This window comes from Labrus bergylta, chromosome 4 (genome assembly GCF_963930695.1).
Source record: "Labrus bergylta chromosome 4, fLabBer1.1, whole genome shotgun sequence".
NCBI classification, from domain to species: Eukaryota; Metazoa; Chordata; class Actinopteri; order Labriformes; family Labridae; genus Labrus; species Labrus bergylta.
Window position 1 is genome coordinate 24,215,053 of NC_089198.1, and position 16,882 is coordinate 24,231,934.

Consider the following 16,882-nt stretch of genomic DNA (forward strand, 5'->3'; position numbering starts at 1 on the left):
TTTACAGGCTTGACTGCATTGACCACGGCAGCCTAATCAACCTGCAGGAATGCCGGCCTAGATTGCCACCCCTAAACAATGTGAACCAGGGTGTATTCTCTACATTACTGCTTTAACCCCAACATTAGGTGGTTTACACCACATTACTCTGGAGGTCAAAGGGTGACCGCCACAACAGGTTGCCATGACACCGATTTTTAGGCCTGTTGTTAAATTTTAGTATTTTATCGATGACGTTATAGTTCCAGTCTTAAATGTCAGATAGCCTCATAGGTTTAACTGCCTATAATAGTTCCAAATGGATCTCAGTTAATGGCAGTGTTTGTCCAAACATACAAAAAAATAAAATATAATTTAATAATAAATAGAATTGGATTTATAAAATTGCATAAAACAGAAGTCTGAGTGACAACAGCTACTACATCTTTTATTAGTTACCTAGTGCTTAACCTTATTGACTAATCTCAAAAATACATTATATTTAGAAGTTAAAAATTATAAAGTATACATGTGATTAATCAAGTTCAGACATCATTAACCATTTTTTCTGCATGGTGTAAATTAGAATGAAAATCAGCAGAAGAAACATTTTTTCATCCCGATATTTTAATTAGTGATTTTCCCTTGAAAAAAAAACTTTAAATAGAAAACAAACATTTGAGATTAACATAGTTTTCAAATATTAAGGCAGTTTAGAACATTGTTAAATGCATCCCCAAGACATCTTCAGAGCGGTAAAAAAAACAAACACACACACCCATACCTTGTTTGTAAATAAATGACATCACGTGGTTTGTATGAGAAGGCAACTGTGTGTCCCCCTGTTGACCCAAAGGACATGAGCGGCACAGGAAGAAACTGACACCATATTTAACACTTAGATGACATTTTGTTTGTATTACGATAAAAAAAAATAAAAAAACAGCTTTAAACTTTTCAATGACACAATGCATAATCTGTTAGTTAAAGCCTTTGGCAAAGACAATATGGTCATTGTAGTGTTAAGGCTAAACAACCTGACACAAGCTACATAATGGGGAGTGTTGAAGTGAGTTCTCAGTAGAGTAGTGGTTTCAGTGCAGCCTAATGATGTAAACACCATGTTGATATGCATTTCCTTAAAGACCACATCATTCCAACAAGTGTATTACAAAGGCAACATCTGATAATCCTGAGTCTTGTCAAATATAAAAGTCCAATGCTGACTCAGCAGACTACCTTTAAAACACCCATAAAGCAGGTAGACATGAGATTATTGCAGCATATCTCCATAAAGGCAAACATACTGTACGACAAAGGCTGGTAAGTGTTCGAGGACAGTAGACAGATTTACTTAAGAATGGAAGAAAAAAAAAAAGAGTTCAAACCAGTGTTTACTTAATGGTAATTTGGTGAGCTAGAAAATGTACTCACTGTTTAAAGTAACTACAGTAGAAGCAAGCAGTGCATCAGTGCTCACCATTTTCACACATATGGAAATCTCCTGAAAAACTCCGGAGATTAGGCTACCCGGAGGGGCTTTAGGCTATATGTGAATGCAAACAGCTGCATTTTTCGCCTGATCCCCCCTCCCCTCTGACAGGGATAGTCCCCCGCTGTGAGAAGCGTGAACAGCTAGGGTGGGAGAATCTCCGGAGAAGTCCTCCTGTAATTATCTAGATATTATCCGGAGTGCATCTGTGAAAACGGCTAAAGTTTGTTTTTTATACACCAATAAGCCCTGCATTATAAAAAATGGTTAGTAAATTCTAATTCCTGTCCTCCATTTTCATTTTCAAAGCACATACGGCTGAAGAAAGAGACATAAACTGTATGATTTGAGAGGGTGTAACAAGCTACTAAATTACCAAATATACTTATATTTACATTTCAATAATAATAAAAAAAAAATCTTTATCTTTACAAGAATAAATCAACCCCTCCTTTGCCATATTTGTTGGTGAAGTACCTCTGGAGCACGCAACTAAGAGGACAGACCAGGGTCTGGAGTGGACTAGTTTTGGATAGCAGGTGATATTAACGGTTCTTGAGCTGACTAGACAACCAGTCCAGTCCTTCGTAGAGGCCCTGCCCGCTGGTGGCACAGGTTGCCTGGATGTACCAGTTTTTGTCACGTAGGGAGTGAAGCCCCATCTTGTCTGTGAGTTCTGCTGCATTCATGGCATTCGGAAGGTCCTGCAGACAATAAACACAGAACACATTTAAGACCGACTCTATGAATTCATCCCGCTTGAGAGGGAACATGTTCAGGAAACGGTTTATAATATACACCTGCTTATAACGAGACTAAGTGTTAGGGGTTGGCATAAATACTCAGGTTCCTCGATTTCAGTATTTGTTCAATATGCAGATAAATGAAGATATGTGATTAATGACCATGTTTTGGTAATGTAACTTAAATCTGTAAGTATCTGCTCGAATCTATAGAAATGATAAATCTAGGCAACCCCCTTCCAAAATGTCAATGTTTCCAGTCAGACATCATCTTATCTAACTTAACAGGCAGAATGGTGACTTACAGGCCCAAAGTGATGTATGTGAAGTATTTCAACAAATTTAGCAAAATGCTTAAGCAGTGAAAGCTAAATAAAATGTAAACATGTGTATCAGGACAGTTTTCTCCCCCAAAACGTTTTCCTTAACAGGAGAAGACAGCTTCAGACAAACACTGGCCGATCTCTCGTCAAGTCATTTGTTAGCAGGAATAGGAAATGGTAATTCTACTAGGAAAACAATATTGGCAAGTTTATGATGAATATATTGACTGGGATGTGCTCTGTTGAGCTTTGTTGATAAGAACACAGTGAAATAAGAGGTCATCTGCAAAGAGGTGACAAGGTAGTTTTCACAAAAGACTTACGGACTGCGCTTTAATTTCTCTCTCTCTTTTTTCCCCAATAAGATCTGTAAGTAAGAACCTTATCCTACCTGGTTGTGATAACCAGCACACTATAGATAGCGTAGCAGCCACCTCAGAGCAACAGCATTAGAGTGAGTCATGAAGTAGGCAATAACAATACATTTCGTAACAATAATACTTGAATCCAAATGCCCATCCCTATGAAGTATGACTTACCTGTTTGTTGGCAAATACTAATAGCACAGCATCACGGAGCTCATCCTCTGCCAACATTCTCATGAGCTCTTCACGAGCCTCAGCAATTCGCTCTCTGTCGTTGCTGTCCACAACAAAGATGAGACCTGGAACAAGAGCCAATGGAGTTTGTGTGTTTGATATGCATTGTTCTTAGTGTACATTAAGGGAATACTATAGAAAACACATACAGCCAACACATGTCGGGGAGATGGTTTTGAAAAACAAACCTTGTGTGTTCTGGAAGTAGTGACGCCAAAGCGGTCGGATTTTGTCTTGCCCGCCGACATCCCATACAGTGAAACTGATGTTCTTGTACTCTACTGTCTCAACATTAAAACCTGAAGGGAAAAACACAATATAATACAATATCTGAAATATATAGTTTAGCACTAATAAGGCCACACAACACATGTTATCTGGCTTCTAAGAAGATTATTATTGCATCTGATTGTAAAAAAATGAATTGCAACAGCCACATAAGAGACTTACCTATCGTGGGAATCGTAGTCACAATCTCTCCTAGTTTAAGCTTGTACAAAATTGTTGTCTTTCCAGCGGCATCCAAACCCACCATGAGGATCCTCATGTCCTTCTTAATATTGAAGAGCATTGCGAAAAAGTTCCCCATGGCAGCTCGTGATGGTAACCTACTTTAGGTTTAGAAAAATCAAAAAACCCTGAGGAGAGAAAACACATCAGTCAGCATTAAATCAAAATCAGGTTGGAAGGGAAGCAGGTGACTAATGTGTCATGAGTGAAACTTAATCATGTCATTACAAAAGAATATTAACAGTTGTGTTCATTCTGAGTAATATATTATAATAATCTAACTTTCCAAATGTGATGATTTACTGTTTTTTTTGTTTTTTTTGCATTTTGGGACACTAAGTGGCACAGAACAAGAAAAAGTCAGCCAATCACATAACATAATCTTTGCAAACCAGCAACAGACTGGATTTTCCATGCAACCTATGAATATATGTGTACTATGTTTGCACAGCAAGTTTATACCACTTTTTTTTTTTTACAGCCTTTGCTTCACTTCACATCTTTACAAGAGCATTAAGTCGATAGGAGTCTTTGGAAACATCCGTGTCAAATATCATGACCCCAGTATTTTCGTAAAATACGACTCAAGTGGATTTAACATGTTACTTTGACATTAATCCTGCTCATGTGAAATACTTGACTAAAAACAGCAACAACTTTAGCTCTTAAATATCTCACGTACAAAGCTAATAGTCGTACGACCGGTTCGGAATTATCACAATTTGTTTGAATCACTTAATTCAAGCACGCCAAAACCTGATTGAGTGTTTTTCGTAATAACTACAGATGTGTGGAAAACGAGACAGAAACGCGGAAATTGTAAGAGTAGCTCGGATAACAGGTTAGCTCACTAGCTCTAATTCACAACATGGCAGCTGTTCTTAAGGTGTTCTTGGCGTCTTGAACGCGGAAAACAAGACACTTTTACGAGTGAACAAATGACTTTTTATGCCGTCATGTTACGCGAAACAAAAACTGCATTCAATTGCCTTAATATTAGTCTATCTTTCAAACTTACAAAGTTGATATTTTCCTTCTTTCTCCAAGGCGTTTCCTTCCTCAGGATGTAAAAATGGCGATTTGACACGTCAGGGGTCCAGGACTGTCAACACTTCCGGCAAAGAGGTGTTGTTGTTCCCAGTGGCTGAGGGGAGAATTACACCCGACGTTCAAGCGCTCTTGAAGTTGTTTAATTTCGGTAAATTTGCTTATTTTTCCTCAAATAATCGTATCTAGCATTTGAAAACTCTATGCAAAACGTATTAAGGTATTCACAGTTCATTAACAATGTATTGGCATGCAAACACCATTGCTAAGAGTAAAATCTAGTGATGACAATATTAAAAACTGGGGGTTTACTGTTAGCATCATATTAAATGCTTAATAACATAATTAGGCTAGCTGAAGTCATATGTAGTAATGTATGTTTACATGCATAAAAATTGCTTTACAATGATGAAGCATTTATTGTTAACCCAAATGGACAACTTATTTCAAAGGGTGTGAAGATGATGATTTTAGCTGGACCTTAAAGTCTTACATTTCAGATATAATTATTAGGTTTGTACCTGAGCATTCAGCTGTTTTCTATGGCCCTCTTGATCCTCTTGTAATATAATGATGACTTCCTAAATGAGACTTAATAATTGCATAATCTAGGTATTCCTGCTTAATATACATAGTAAGTAAAGATGTTTTTTCATTATTTTTTAAAGTGCAAATTATAACTGTGTAATGCCCATGATGACATTGATCCCTAGCTATCTTATTATTCACAATACATGCCCTTAAATAACACTAAACACATGTGCAATAAAATATATTTTTTCACCTACTTTATCTGAGTATGAGTCTAGGAACTAATCTGGCTCAATGTAGGTGGTCCCGAATAGGAAGAGTATGAAAACTCCGGGATGAAATGGTCATATGCGCTCTATTTAATCTTTGCCTATTCTCTGGATGATGCTCATGAAGAGGAAAAGCAGGTACATCCTGGTGATGACCTGCAGTCTCTAATAAGGTACAGTACAATTTCATCTATATCTATGGTGGTGTTCCTTTTGTAAACTCTGCCACTTCCACCTCCTTTTGATCCATGACAAGGCCATTAAGTGAAAGTCTAACCATGTTATTGTTGGGCCAGTTGAATTTTAACCAGGGTCAACTATGCCTGCTACCCCCAGCAGAGGGGGCAGCAGGAGGGGACAAGGGCAGCAAAGAACAGCAGGAGGGGAGATTAATCTATAGCTGGTGATGGACCACACAGTGAATGCCCATAATGCTGTCTCACTTTGCAACAATAATTTGTGGTTTTGCCCTGCCAAATGCCAGAGAGATCGCTTTTAGCATATTTTCACAGCAACTGCAGTCTTCCTTTGTTTCTGTGTGTGTGTGTGTGTGTGTGTGTGTGTGTGTGTGTGTGTGTGTGTGTGTGCGTGTGTGTGTGTGTGTGTGTGTGTGTGTGTAGGAGGTGTTTACTGAGGAGCAATTGTTTGGATTACCAACACACTATCAACTATAAATCAGTGTTAATAAGCTTTGATTATAAACGACATTTGTAAAAAAAAAAATGACTTTATCTTTTCTTTTTTTGCAGATGTTTGAATTCCTTCGACTTCTAAAATCAAGATGGTAGGTCTGATACTAGAACGTATTGCCTAAATCTGGACCACAAATGGTTTTAATTCCAGAGAAAATGTAGCTATTTCACAACTTGTTCAAGAAGGTTTGTAAGGAGTCCAATTGTAATTTTCAAAAAAGAGGGGTCTTCTTGGGGTCAAGTCATGGCTAGACTTTAGGCTTCTAAAGGTGCAGTGCATGGAAGTATAAAACACACTCTGCAGAAAGCAAATCGCAAATCAGTCGTATCTAAAGTGAATCAGTCAGATCAAAATGGACCACACCATCAGAAGATCATATTATCAAGCTATAAAGAGAGACAGAAAGATACCTCATCTCATTCGCAGAATATGCTAAATAAACAACATGAGACTTAAGTCATCAAGAATCATATTTACTGATAAATCTAAGTTTGAAAGCAGAAACACAAGGGGGTATGAAATGAGGGGAAGAGAGAATATGATGCCACAGTATATGAAGCAACCAGTGTTACATCACAGATGTAGAGTACAGGAAAGTTTCCCTCCTCTGGAGTTGCACTGAACTGACCACATCCTTTTTTAAGGAGAAAAGAGTCCACTCTTCAGAAAAATGCTATGCCCTCTGTTTTGCATCTTTATGGAGAAGTGTATACAAGGATCCCAAACAAACCTTAAAGCCTTGCAAAAACTACTTGAAAACCATAGAAAGACCAATGAGACTAATCTCTACACTCACCTGAGTTCATCCCACTTGCATTTTTTATGTCTATTTCTTTTGGAAAGTAATAGCAATTACATACAGGCTGTTTGTTGGATACTACTCATTAAATTAGACAATTGGTGTGGCTAATATTAGCCAAGTACTGAAATGTTGAAAACATCACATTTTCATCACAAAGCTTTTCCCTCTCCTTGTTGAACTGTCCCTATGACTATCTAAAGCAAAAACATTTTCTAAAATAATGAGCTAAAATATCATTCCAACAACCTTCCATTTAAACAACATTTGAGCAAATCCAACCATTAACCTGTCAATCAATCTGTCATTCCGTTTAGGTTCTAACAATATGATTTGGACTAATATGAACTACAGAACTGGTTGATATACAATGGAAAAAAGAAAAAACAGCACACTGTGGAACAACTGCTGAATCATTGACCGGTCCTGTGATTCCTCATTTCCAAATACTACAACTACCCCATACAACTTTAAAAAAAAAAAAAAAATCTATATCAACAAGAAGAAAATGGAGCTAATGACTGGTTTAGAAATCATCCATACAGCTGTTGAAAAACTCAAGAAGACAAACTCAAAACCTCAAACCCACAATTTCCCTCTTTACACAATCAGAGCACAGGTGCAGGTGTTGAGGTGCAACAACACAGATCAAGGCAAACACCTGCAAAGAAACTTGTCAAAGCACATTTTATTAATTTATGTATCTTCTGCTGTAGCTTATTCACATATTTTGACTTTGCTCAGCGACCAGCTGCTAAATCCTAGCATTGAAGATCATCCCCAGTAGTCTCTTTTTATTTCTTAATGGTTTAAACTAAAATCCTAAAGAACTGATTATAAGGTTGACAACATTGTATATATTAACAACGTACCACATAATGATCCAAGGGGAAATCCTCCTTTCCTTGCTCCACAGGCAGCAGTAATATATCCATTTCAATAGCTCTGCTCCTTCCTCCTCTATCCTTTTCGTCTTCATAACTCCCCAAATACTGTCAGATGTGATGTGTGGACAGAGAAAAAGGACAGTAGGGGGTGTATATATCACACCCTGCACAACCCCCCTGAACACACAAACACAAACAAATTCTGATTACCCCACTTGTGTACACGCTTAACAACTTTCTCCCACACTTCATGCACAAACATGCACACACGCAGACACGACTGCACTGTCTCTCCTTTCCTAATCCGCTCTCTATTTGTGTAAAATGTGTTCCCAGAACACCTATTCTCACCTGGAGGCCTTGGCCTCCGAAGAGATAGCTAAAGGACTGGAGATTTTCAAAGAACCGACACTTTGCTGCAGGAGAAATATGCTTTTGGAAATTTCCTGAAACGTGTACATTACCTGATAATTTTCATAGAAGTTGCTGAGTCAGTCATGCCCTAATCAAAGGAAGTGTCTGGCTGATGAAGATTGTTTGTGAATGGAAGAGGGCTGCCAAGGGGCCAAAAAGGCTTTGCAGGAAGTGGGTTAAGATCTCAGTAGGGGCCTTACTCCCCTCTGAGTCAAGGCCTAGCAAGGATAAAAACACTCGGTAAGGGGCTTGGGAACGCTGATCTGGTGTGTGTGTGTGTGTGTGTGTGACGAGGCTAAAGGAAGAGAAATTGTGTGAATGCAAAAGTGTGTATGGATAAGAAGAAAGTTTTTTATTTTTATTTTGTGAACCTTCACTATTCCACTTATTGTGCAATTACTTTATGTCGGGAGGGGTTTCATACTCATAATAATCATGTTAATAGCTTTACATTATGAAATGGCCCACAGGCAACCAGTAGTGTGAGTCGTACAAAGAAGCTGGTTGGGCTAAGCAGTGTTGGAACTCGGATGGACAGGCATGGGATGCCTCCCTCTGCGACTCATGTTCTGGATTATAGGTCGGGCAACGTACCAAAGGAGGTGTGACGCAGAAAACAAACCGAACATTATTACAACGCCCGGCACCGCTGCCATGAGAGGATCCATGCTGGCTTTATCCATTGGCAACAAGTGCCACTGGGCACCCTACCCCACGCCTCTCACAGTAGGGGGCGCTACAGAGAGAGACCGCCAGGGGCAAAAGGATAAATGTGCACTGGTGTCGGCTGCCAATCACCTTTGAATGGCGATTGTCGGCAGCTTGAAAAGGTCGTAAAAGGGATTTACATAACATTTAGCACTCCGCCCTGGGTACATGCGGAAATGTTTAGCTTCCATATTGAGTCATTATCAGGTGAATATTGTTCTCATGAACATTGACAGCACAGTTTATGGAAAACAAGTGATCTAATTGTAAGGAAATGAAGGCTATGAAATGCAATAAACTACAAGAGAAAGTTAAGGAAACATGCCCCTGTTTATTTTATGCATGTATCAGAATATTGCAAAAAACCTTCTTGTGCACAATTATGTTTTTCCTCCTTGATGTAACAACTGATCTCTAACTGTGAACACTTGTGCTTCTGTAACTAATGATGCAATTCAAATCTTGTTTGTTCATTCAGATGTGACCTTTTCACTCTTTCAGTGACCACTGGTCTAGTATTGGTGGGGTCCATTGGTTTTGTTGGGAGATGTTCTGGGACATCCGTGACAGATGGTTGGGACAAGCTCTACAAGAATGCACTTCCTTAGAAAGAACATTGGGGCCTCTGGTGTGTATGGGAGTTGTATTAAGAATGGGAATCGCTGGCTTGCAGGGTACACATAGAACACAACGTCCATGCCAAGGAACTGGATTTCCTCGTAAAAGGATGACTTGTTTGGATGTGAGGTTACCATGCAAAGTTCTCAGCAGCCTTTCAGTGACCTACATTTAGCAGGAGATTCTCAACCTTCAGTGAACTCAAAGGACATCTTTACATATGCAATATTTGAAGCGACATTGGAAGCTCTTTCTTTGAAACTTGCTTCAAGCATCCACATTGGCCATGACGAGCTATTGCAAGATGAAACAATGGTGAGGATAAAAGTATTTCTTTGAAAGACTTTTTTGTTTCCCTCCCTGGGTTAGTTTGATGTTGATTCATGTTTGCTGTGTATACAGGTTTGTAAGGGTTGTCCCACCCCTGTTCCCTGTTTTAAATCCAGCTATATCCCATTGGAGGAGGCATCAAAGATTAAAGTGTGAACCTGTTGCACCTTGGGTTGGATAATTGGTTGGAATGCACAGCATGTCGAAGCAGGGCTTGAGGACAACCAGCACCAACCAAAACCTGTGGCATCCAAACAAGGTAGATGTCCAGATTTGGCATTTGGGATCATTTCACTTGTCATGTTGATGGTAAGTGATTTGTAACGCAGACTCTTCTTATTTCTTCAACAATTAGGCATCCATGACATTGACACGTTGATTGTAACTGGTCCTCTGGGCCCTTGGATGAGGCCCTACGGTGACAGGCCTAACATGCTCCCAAGGTGGTCCAGGTAGGTGTTTTTTATTGCCACTGACAACTGATCTCTCTTAGTTATGTAATCCCCTCAAAGATAATCGTGAAGTGATTGAATAATGAATTTGAAGATATATAGAACGTGTGTGTGTGTGTGTGTGTGTGTGTGTGTGTGTGTGTGTGTGTGTGTGTGTGTGTGTGTGTGTGTGTGTTCAATAGTGCACCTGTCTGCCCTGAGGCAGAAAAAAGCTACAGCCTCTCATTTCTGGCTGGAACTCGTGTGGTAATGCATTAGAGGGCTTGTCATTGTACTTTGTTGAAGGCTTCTGACAAAGTTTTTGACACCCCTGATGGGGTCAGAGGTGTCAACCTGCTTGGACTGACAGGGAGATGGACACATAAAGGAGAAGGCGAATTAGGTTTCTACCTGAGTCAATTGCAGGTTGTTGCTCTAGGCTCCAACAATAAAGCCCGGATGTATAGTCACGTTTGCTTCACAGACAGAAAACAGAAGCAGTGTAGGTCACTATTTAGCTGTGAAACCAAATTAGACATTTATTTAGATTCAGTTTCTTTGTTGTTTGTGATGTTATTTTAGCTGTTTGATTCTATTTAAGCACAAAAAGCCTCTCTAAAGCGTTCATAATTTTTTACGGAATTAAAAGAAAATTGCACAACTGGGAGTGCTGTTGAACTGAATATCAGCACAGCTGGGATTGGGTTATTATTAGGAATGTTCTGTTTATTTCCATGAAACAAGAGTCCATTAACAGTTGCTCTGGTGGCCTGTGTAATTCAGAGGTAGCAGCTTGACAGACCAGGCAAAGCTTGGTTGCTGTAACATTAGTGCATACTCTCGTACTCTACATCAGGGCTTATGGAATAGTTAAAGAACAAAACGTTAAACAACATAAAAGCCTCTGAAGGTATCATACATGCTAGTTGGAACTAAGAAATATCACCTGAGGGAAAGTGCTGCTGTATGGAATATCAGCATGGCTGTGATTCGGTTAACATGAAAAAAGTATTTTTACATTTTAATTTATCACACAACCAGTAAAGCAAGAGTCTGTTGGCAGTTGCTTTGTTGGCTTCTGTGATTTTGAGTTACACTCTTGATGAATGACACAAAGACCGATTTCTGTAACATTGATTAATGGTATCACAACACCTGATGCTGAGTAATACATTTAGTAAAAAGTCGCCCTGCCTCTTGTCCAATGAACTTGCTTGATTAGAGTAACTTTGGTATCATGAAAACAGTTGATTGTGATGCTTAACACACAATTTGGGAAACCACCTGGAAATTGATGCCTCTGAATGATGAAATAATTAGCTAATTTTGTCTCAACAATGTTAAATAATGTGAGTGCACTTGTACACACATATAATGATGGGAAGAATTTGGGCAGCAAAGACCATAGAGTGGCAAACTGAAACTGCATAGGATGTAAATAATGGTACACAATTAATTCTAAAGTCTCAAATCCTTGTTAAGACCCTACATGTTTCAAACTAAACTAGATCACACTGAGAATCTCCTATCCCTTTATCCTGTTTAGATCCTCTAATCCCTCAGCCATGTTCCATTCTTCTCTTTTGCTCATTTCAAATGGACACTGTTTGGTTGTCCGGCATTGGAACGTTGAGAATTTGTCCTCTCAGTGAAAGCGAAGTAACTACACAGGAGAAAGGAAGAACAGCTTGACTGAGCCAAGAATGCTACGGATCTCTTTAAGTCCCATAATGAGATGTTTTCTCTGCTCTGAGCTTGTATTGACATGGAGACTAATGATTTCCACAAAGTAATAGATTGAGAGAGTAATGCGCAGGGGTGGGAAAGACAACACAAAGTGATTAAAGTCGTTGGTTGGCCAAGATGCTCAGTGCTTTTCTTTGTTTGGGATGTGAAGAGCCTTGATGATATCACTTCTTTGGAGCAGACACACACAGACGCATTATTGCGGAGTTTGCAGGCGTTTTGATATCAACATGGAACCAATCAACCATAGATACCAAAGACAAAACATTCATCTTAATTACGACAAAAGAGATTCTACACAGAGACAAGGTTATACCAACTCAATAACTGCTCAGAGATTTAGAAATTGACAGGACTTGTATTTAACTTCTCTGAGGTCCGGGACCTTCCAATTAGGGACTAATGCTATCTATATTAACCCTTCGCCCCCTCCCTGACTTAGCTTTATTGAGGGAAGGGCAAAGGGGGGTTGGAGTTGCCTCAATAAAAACAGCACTAAAAAGCAATTACAGTGCTGTGAAGAATGGGACTTGTCAGTAATTTGCTGTCTAAAACCGAGGAGATTGCAGGTCTGGGGCCGATTGGAATTCTGAGCCTGCAGTGCAGTGTGGGAAAAGCAGTGGGAAGGCAAGCACCACCCTTTGTGAGGTAATTACTGGAACTACCAGAGGCCAGCGCCAGACCCTGCTAATGATAACCCCGCTCCTCTCCCCTGCTAGCCACCTTGTAATTGATATACCCAATCTCACTCACTCAGGACATGCGGGTGAATCTGGAAAACGGACATGCATCAACAATAATCTCGTGCTTTAGTTGTGAGATTCAAAAAAGTCTTGTAAGATAGTAATAAAACTTTTACATTACTGTTTGTATGAACACCAAACAGGAATGAGAAAAAGATTAGGGGACACATTTTTATGTTAAAACATTTACACACTAGGTTTATCACTTGTCATTTTATTTGTATCAAGGTAGCTCTTCGACAACTTCTACTTTTTTCACTGTTTTCCAGCCTTGACCGTCTTTTCTCAGACAAACTGAACATTCAGATGGCTAAATCCCCACAAATGGAAATCCACAAATATAACATTTAAAATTAAAAACTACTGTATTTTGCCGATGTGGCGCATAAAATAAGGGCCTCCTTCACTGCTGCTTAAGAAAAACAAACTTTAGAGACCATCCTTACTAGATGACAATCATTCATCAGCATCTTTGGAGACTTCAGTTTTTGTAACACATAAAACACAATTTCTCCTTTGTAATTGGATTCAGCCAAGAAAGCACAACTTTGGGGGTAAAATTTAGGGTAACTGATGATACTTTGAAGCTTGATCCTTATTTAAATCTGCGTTTCTTTGTGCTTATTACTTTGTTTTTACTACTTCAAATTTAGTTCATAAATAACCTGGAGGGTGTTATCTTGCTTCAAGCTGAACATGCTCAAAACTAAAAACAGTCAGTTTTAGCAAATGCAGTTTTATTGAGGTGACCAAAATGCAAAACCTCTGAAGGCCCTAAAATACCTCTGTCTAGTAGCAAGTGAAATTCATTTGTAAGTTTACGATTAAATAAAAGACAGGGACATAATAGTATCGCTGTATAAATCAACGTACTTTTCCAGAAATGGATAAATAACCTTGTGAATACTTCAACCCCGCCAGAGGGATGAGATGCACATGTGTGACCAACTGCTTCTAGAAATGCATACACATGCTCTTCCTTTAGGCTGAACTGCTTTGAGCTGCAGAGGTGAAAAGGTGACTAATGAGTGTCTGCCTCCACCTCCCCACTTCAACCACAGCCCACATTAATTTGGATGATGACCCTTTGTATGCCTCCAGGCTTTATACCCCACCAGCAACACCACCATAGCAGACCACATCTTACAGCCCTAAACCTGACCACAGAGAGCGCCCCTTAAAAACTCTGCCTTAAACTGAACAGCCAGTGTGACAATCTAACATACACACACACACACACACACACACACACACACACACACACACACACACACACACCACACACACACACACCTGCAGACTGTGTAGTGCACTAGTACGTCCCCCCCCCCCATTCTTTGTTATCTCCACAGTTTGACTAATGTTCCCTTGTAACTACAGAGGTGGCAAAATTCCTTTGTTGGCTTCAACAATTCAAACAGGCACTTCAAAAGGGGATAAGGCTGCTTACAGGTGTCACATCTCTTCTGATGATGGTGAGCCTCTTTAAAAATCTCGTAGATAACCCATCATCCTCATTCAAGGCGGGTGACATACTTCGCACCTTGCCCTCCCTGGCTGTGAAAGGGAAACCCATAATGAGTACCGTGATGACTACAGATGTTGAGATGTTTCAACACAGCCATTAGAGAAAGGTTTATTTTCTATCAATGCATCGAGTTTTCTGTAGATAACTTTTTTTGTTTTTGTTTTCTAGGTGTAATATTTATGCAAAAGTGACAAAAAGGGATTAGTATTGTGTGATAAACAACACATGGGTGAATCTTAAGTTAGAATTTAGTGGCTGAAGTGTTGCATGGAGGTGTGAGTGCTGTGAGGATCTATTTATTTAGAAAATAGATGTGAGAAATATCGTCACTTAGTATTTGAAAAAGTCACCTAAAAATAAAGTTGTTTTATTTTTTTACAATGGGAGGGGCTTTAGATGTGATACTTTACTTGATACTTTAGGAGATAGAGCAGGAATCACATGCTTCAATTAGTTAAATAAGACAATGGCAGGGGTGTTTTTTTTTATTTTTAAAAAATTCAAAATAAATATTTTTGTCTAAAATCTTGCGATCTGGATGGGCAGATGTGTTAAAGACATACACTGAACCCAAGGGGATTGATCTAATTTCAGGCAGAAGAAGTCAAAGACATCAAAAAACCAGCTTCAAAAGTTATTTACATGTTAAAATGCCCACACACTGGAATCCGCTCTTTCATTCAGTTTTGCCCTGTCAACCTTTGGTGTGTAAGATCCTAGGACAAGAGCGGCTTTGAGATTCTTAAATGCTTTGGTCTATGATCAAAAACTTTTGAAGCATTTCTAATGTTTTGAATCAAAGCGTTGCATTTTAAACTTTGGCTTACAGACAAAACTTAGATTTAACGTAACAGGTATCGAATAATCTCACAGTTTTGCATGTTCAGGGATCGCAGGGATTTTTATGTTCAACCAAACATCAAAAAGCCTCAGGCAGAGCAAAACAGAATAGAAGCTGGCTGTAACACAAGTGTTGCTTCTGTGGGAGGATTTGCATCATGTCAGCAGAGTGTGGGTCTTTACACCACTCCACTGTATATATGTCTCTCTGCTCTGCCCTCACAACATCATGGCTTTATTGAAATGCATGCAGCGGCCTCCTGAGAATGTCAGGGTGAAACTCAGGACATAAAAAAAAAAAAAAAAGAGTGCACTGATTGCAATTAGGGCCATTGTCTCCCATTTATATGGTTATTGGGTGATGCCTCTTGCAGTCTGGCCGTGTCAAAGTTCTCACAGTCAGGATGCCATCTTTTTAAGTGGAGTCGCCTTGGCCTCTTCTGGCAACTATCTGCTAACAATGTTCATCTCACTTGGGTGACAAAGCTGCTAGGTGGGTCTTGTTGATGGGAAGGGCCCATTTCCTTCACCCCCCAAAAACGGTGTTGCTGCAGGGCCGGAGTTTCTGTCCATCCTGTGATCTGTTTCATGTTTTGTACTTGTTTTCTCCCATTCACTTAGTGTGAAAAGGGTCAAAGGGGTCGAGGTGTGGAATGAGCTGCTGCAGCCTCCCAGTCAGTCCCTGAACCAAACCTGAACCTGGCTGGAGTCTTCAACAATTCTTTATTTATTTCCCATCGTGAGGCAGTGTTTGAATACCATAGGATTTCAACGTACGCCTGGGAAAGTAAGCGAACCCAAGTAATAAGGCTCAGTTGTCAAAAAATATAGTTTGATGTAGATGCTGGCAGACTAATGAACCACCTCATGAATGACAACGGAAGAGTGTCACTTTTTGTGTTGCTTCCACGCTGGAGGGGGTGTGTATCAATCTTTCTGTGAGATAATGGGGTTAGATAGCAGCGAGACCTGGCCTCTGGTGGTGACATTGTTGCAGGGCTCAAAGACTATCAGGGGTCCAGCGGCTGAGCCGGAGCAGTGGTGGGCTCTATTCACATCCAAACCCTAATCTATCTTGAGATCAGGTCTTTCTCTCCAACAACAAAGCTCCATCTTTTCCCCAACTCTCATCACTGAGATTTTTTTCTGTTATTATTGTTTCTCCGAAAAGCACAGCCGGCTTCTGCTGTCTCTCAAAGGAATCAAATTATCAGTCCAGCTTTATTTTCTTCTTCCTTTGCCCTGTTACAAATCCGTAGGCCATGTTTGGGCTTTACTGACGAAAGCTGCCAGTCTTCATGACTGAAAACTCATCTATAGTCTAAGTGTGTGACTGTGTTGAGATGTTTCATTTTGTGCTTAAGTAGACAATGGAGTCAAAGACAGGAGCAACAGAGGTTCATAGTGAGGAACCATCAGCAGACAGTGAGTCTCCTAGCTAAACTGGAGACCCTTGGTTATGTATAACATGGAAACTGTTTTATCTTCTGTGCCCACTGAAGGCTTCACAGCACGATTATCACTGGTGAGTAAAGTCTGGGATATAGGTTTTTATTCTTTTGGAAATGCATACTGTTTTAGTTTCCATCAGCTGAACCTGACTTCACCTGCATGTGGTAAAACACTGTTCTGAGAAAAAGAAAAAAAGTTGC

The 16,882-nt window shown here is 39.7% G+C and overlaps 1 protein-coding gene across 1 annotated transcript; it reads right to left on the reverse strand.

Annotated features, from left to right (window-relative positions):
* Positions 1–406: 406 nt before the first annotated feature.
* Positions 407–4,792, reverse strand: arf1 (ADP-ribosylation factor 1). Its single transcript, XM_020649556.3, has 5 exons — positions 4,665–4,792; positions 3,587–3,774; positions 3,325–3,435; positions 3,077–3,201; positions 407–2,175 (listed from the first exon to the last, which is right to left on the reverse strand). The coding sequence occupies exons 2-5, from the start codon at positions 3,723–3,725 to the stop codon at positions 2,017–2,019; spliced, it is 534 nt and encodes a 177-aa protein (XP_020505212.1). The 5' UTR covers positions 3,726–3,774; positions 4,665–4,792; the 3' UTR covers positions 407–2,016.
* Between the last annotated feature and the right edge of the window lie 12,090 nt (positions 4,793–16,882).

Coding starts and splice junctions, on each gene's coding strand:
- arf1 (XM_020649556.3), bottom strand. CDS start 3,725: ATGGGGAACTTTTTCGCAATGCTCTTCAATATTAAGAAGGACATGAGG. Junction 3,436..3,586: donor GACTACGATTCCCACGATAG/GTAAGTCTCTTA, acceptor TTTTCCCTTCAG/GTTTTAATGTTGAGACAGTA. Junction 2,176..3,076: donor TAGTATTTGCCAACAAACAG/GTAAGTCATACT, acceptor TATTGTCTGCAG/GACCTTCCGAATGCCATGAA.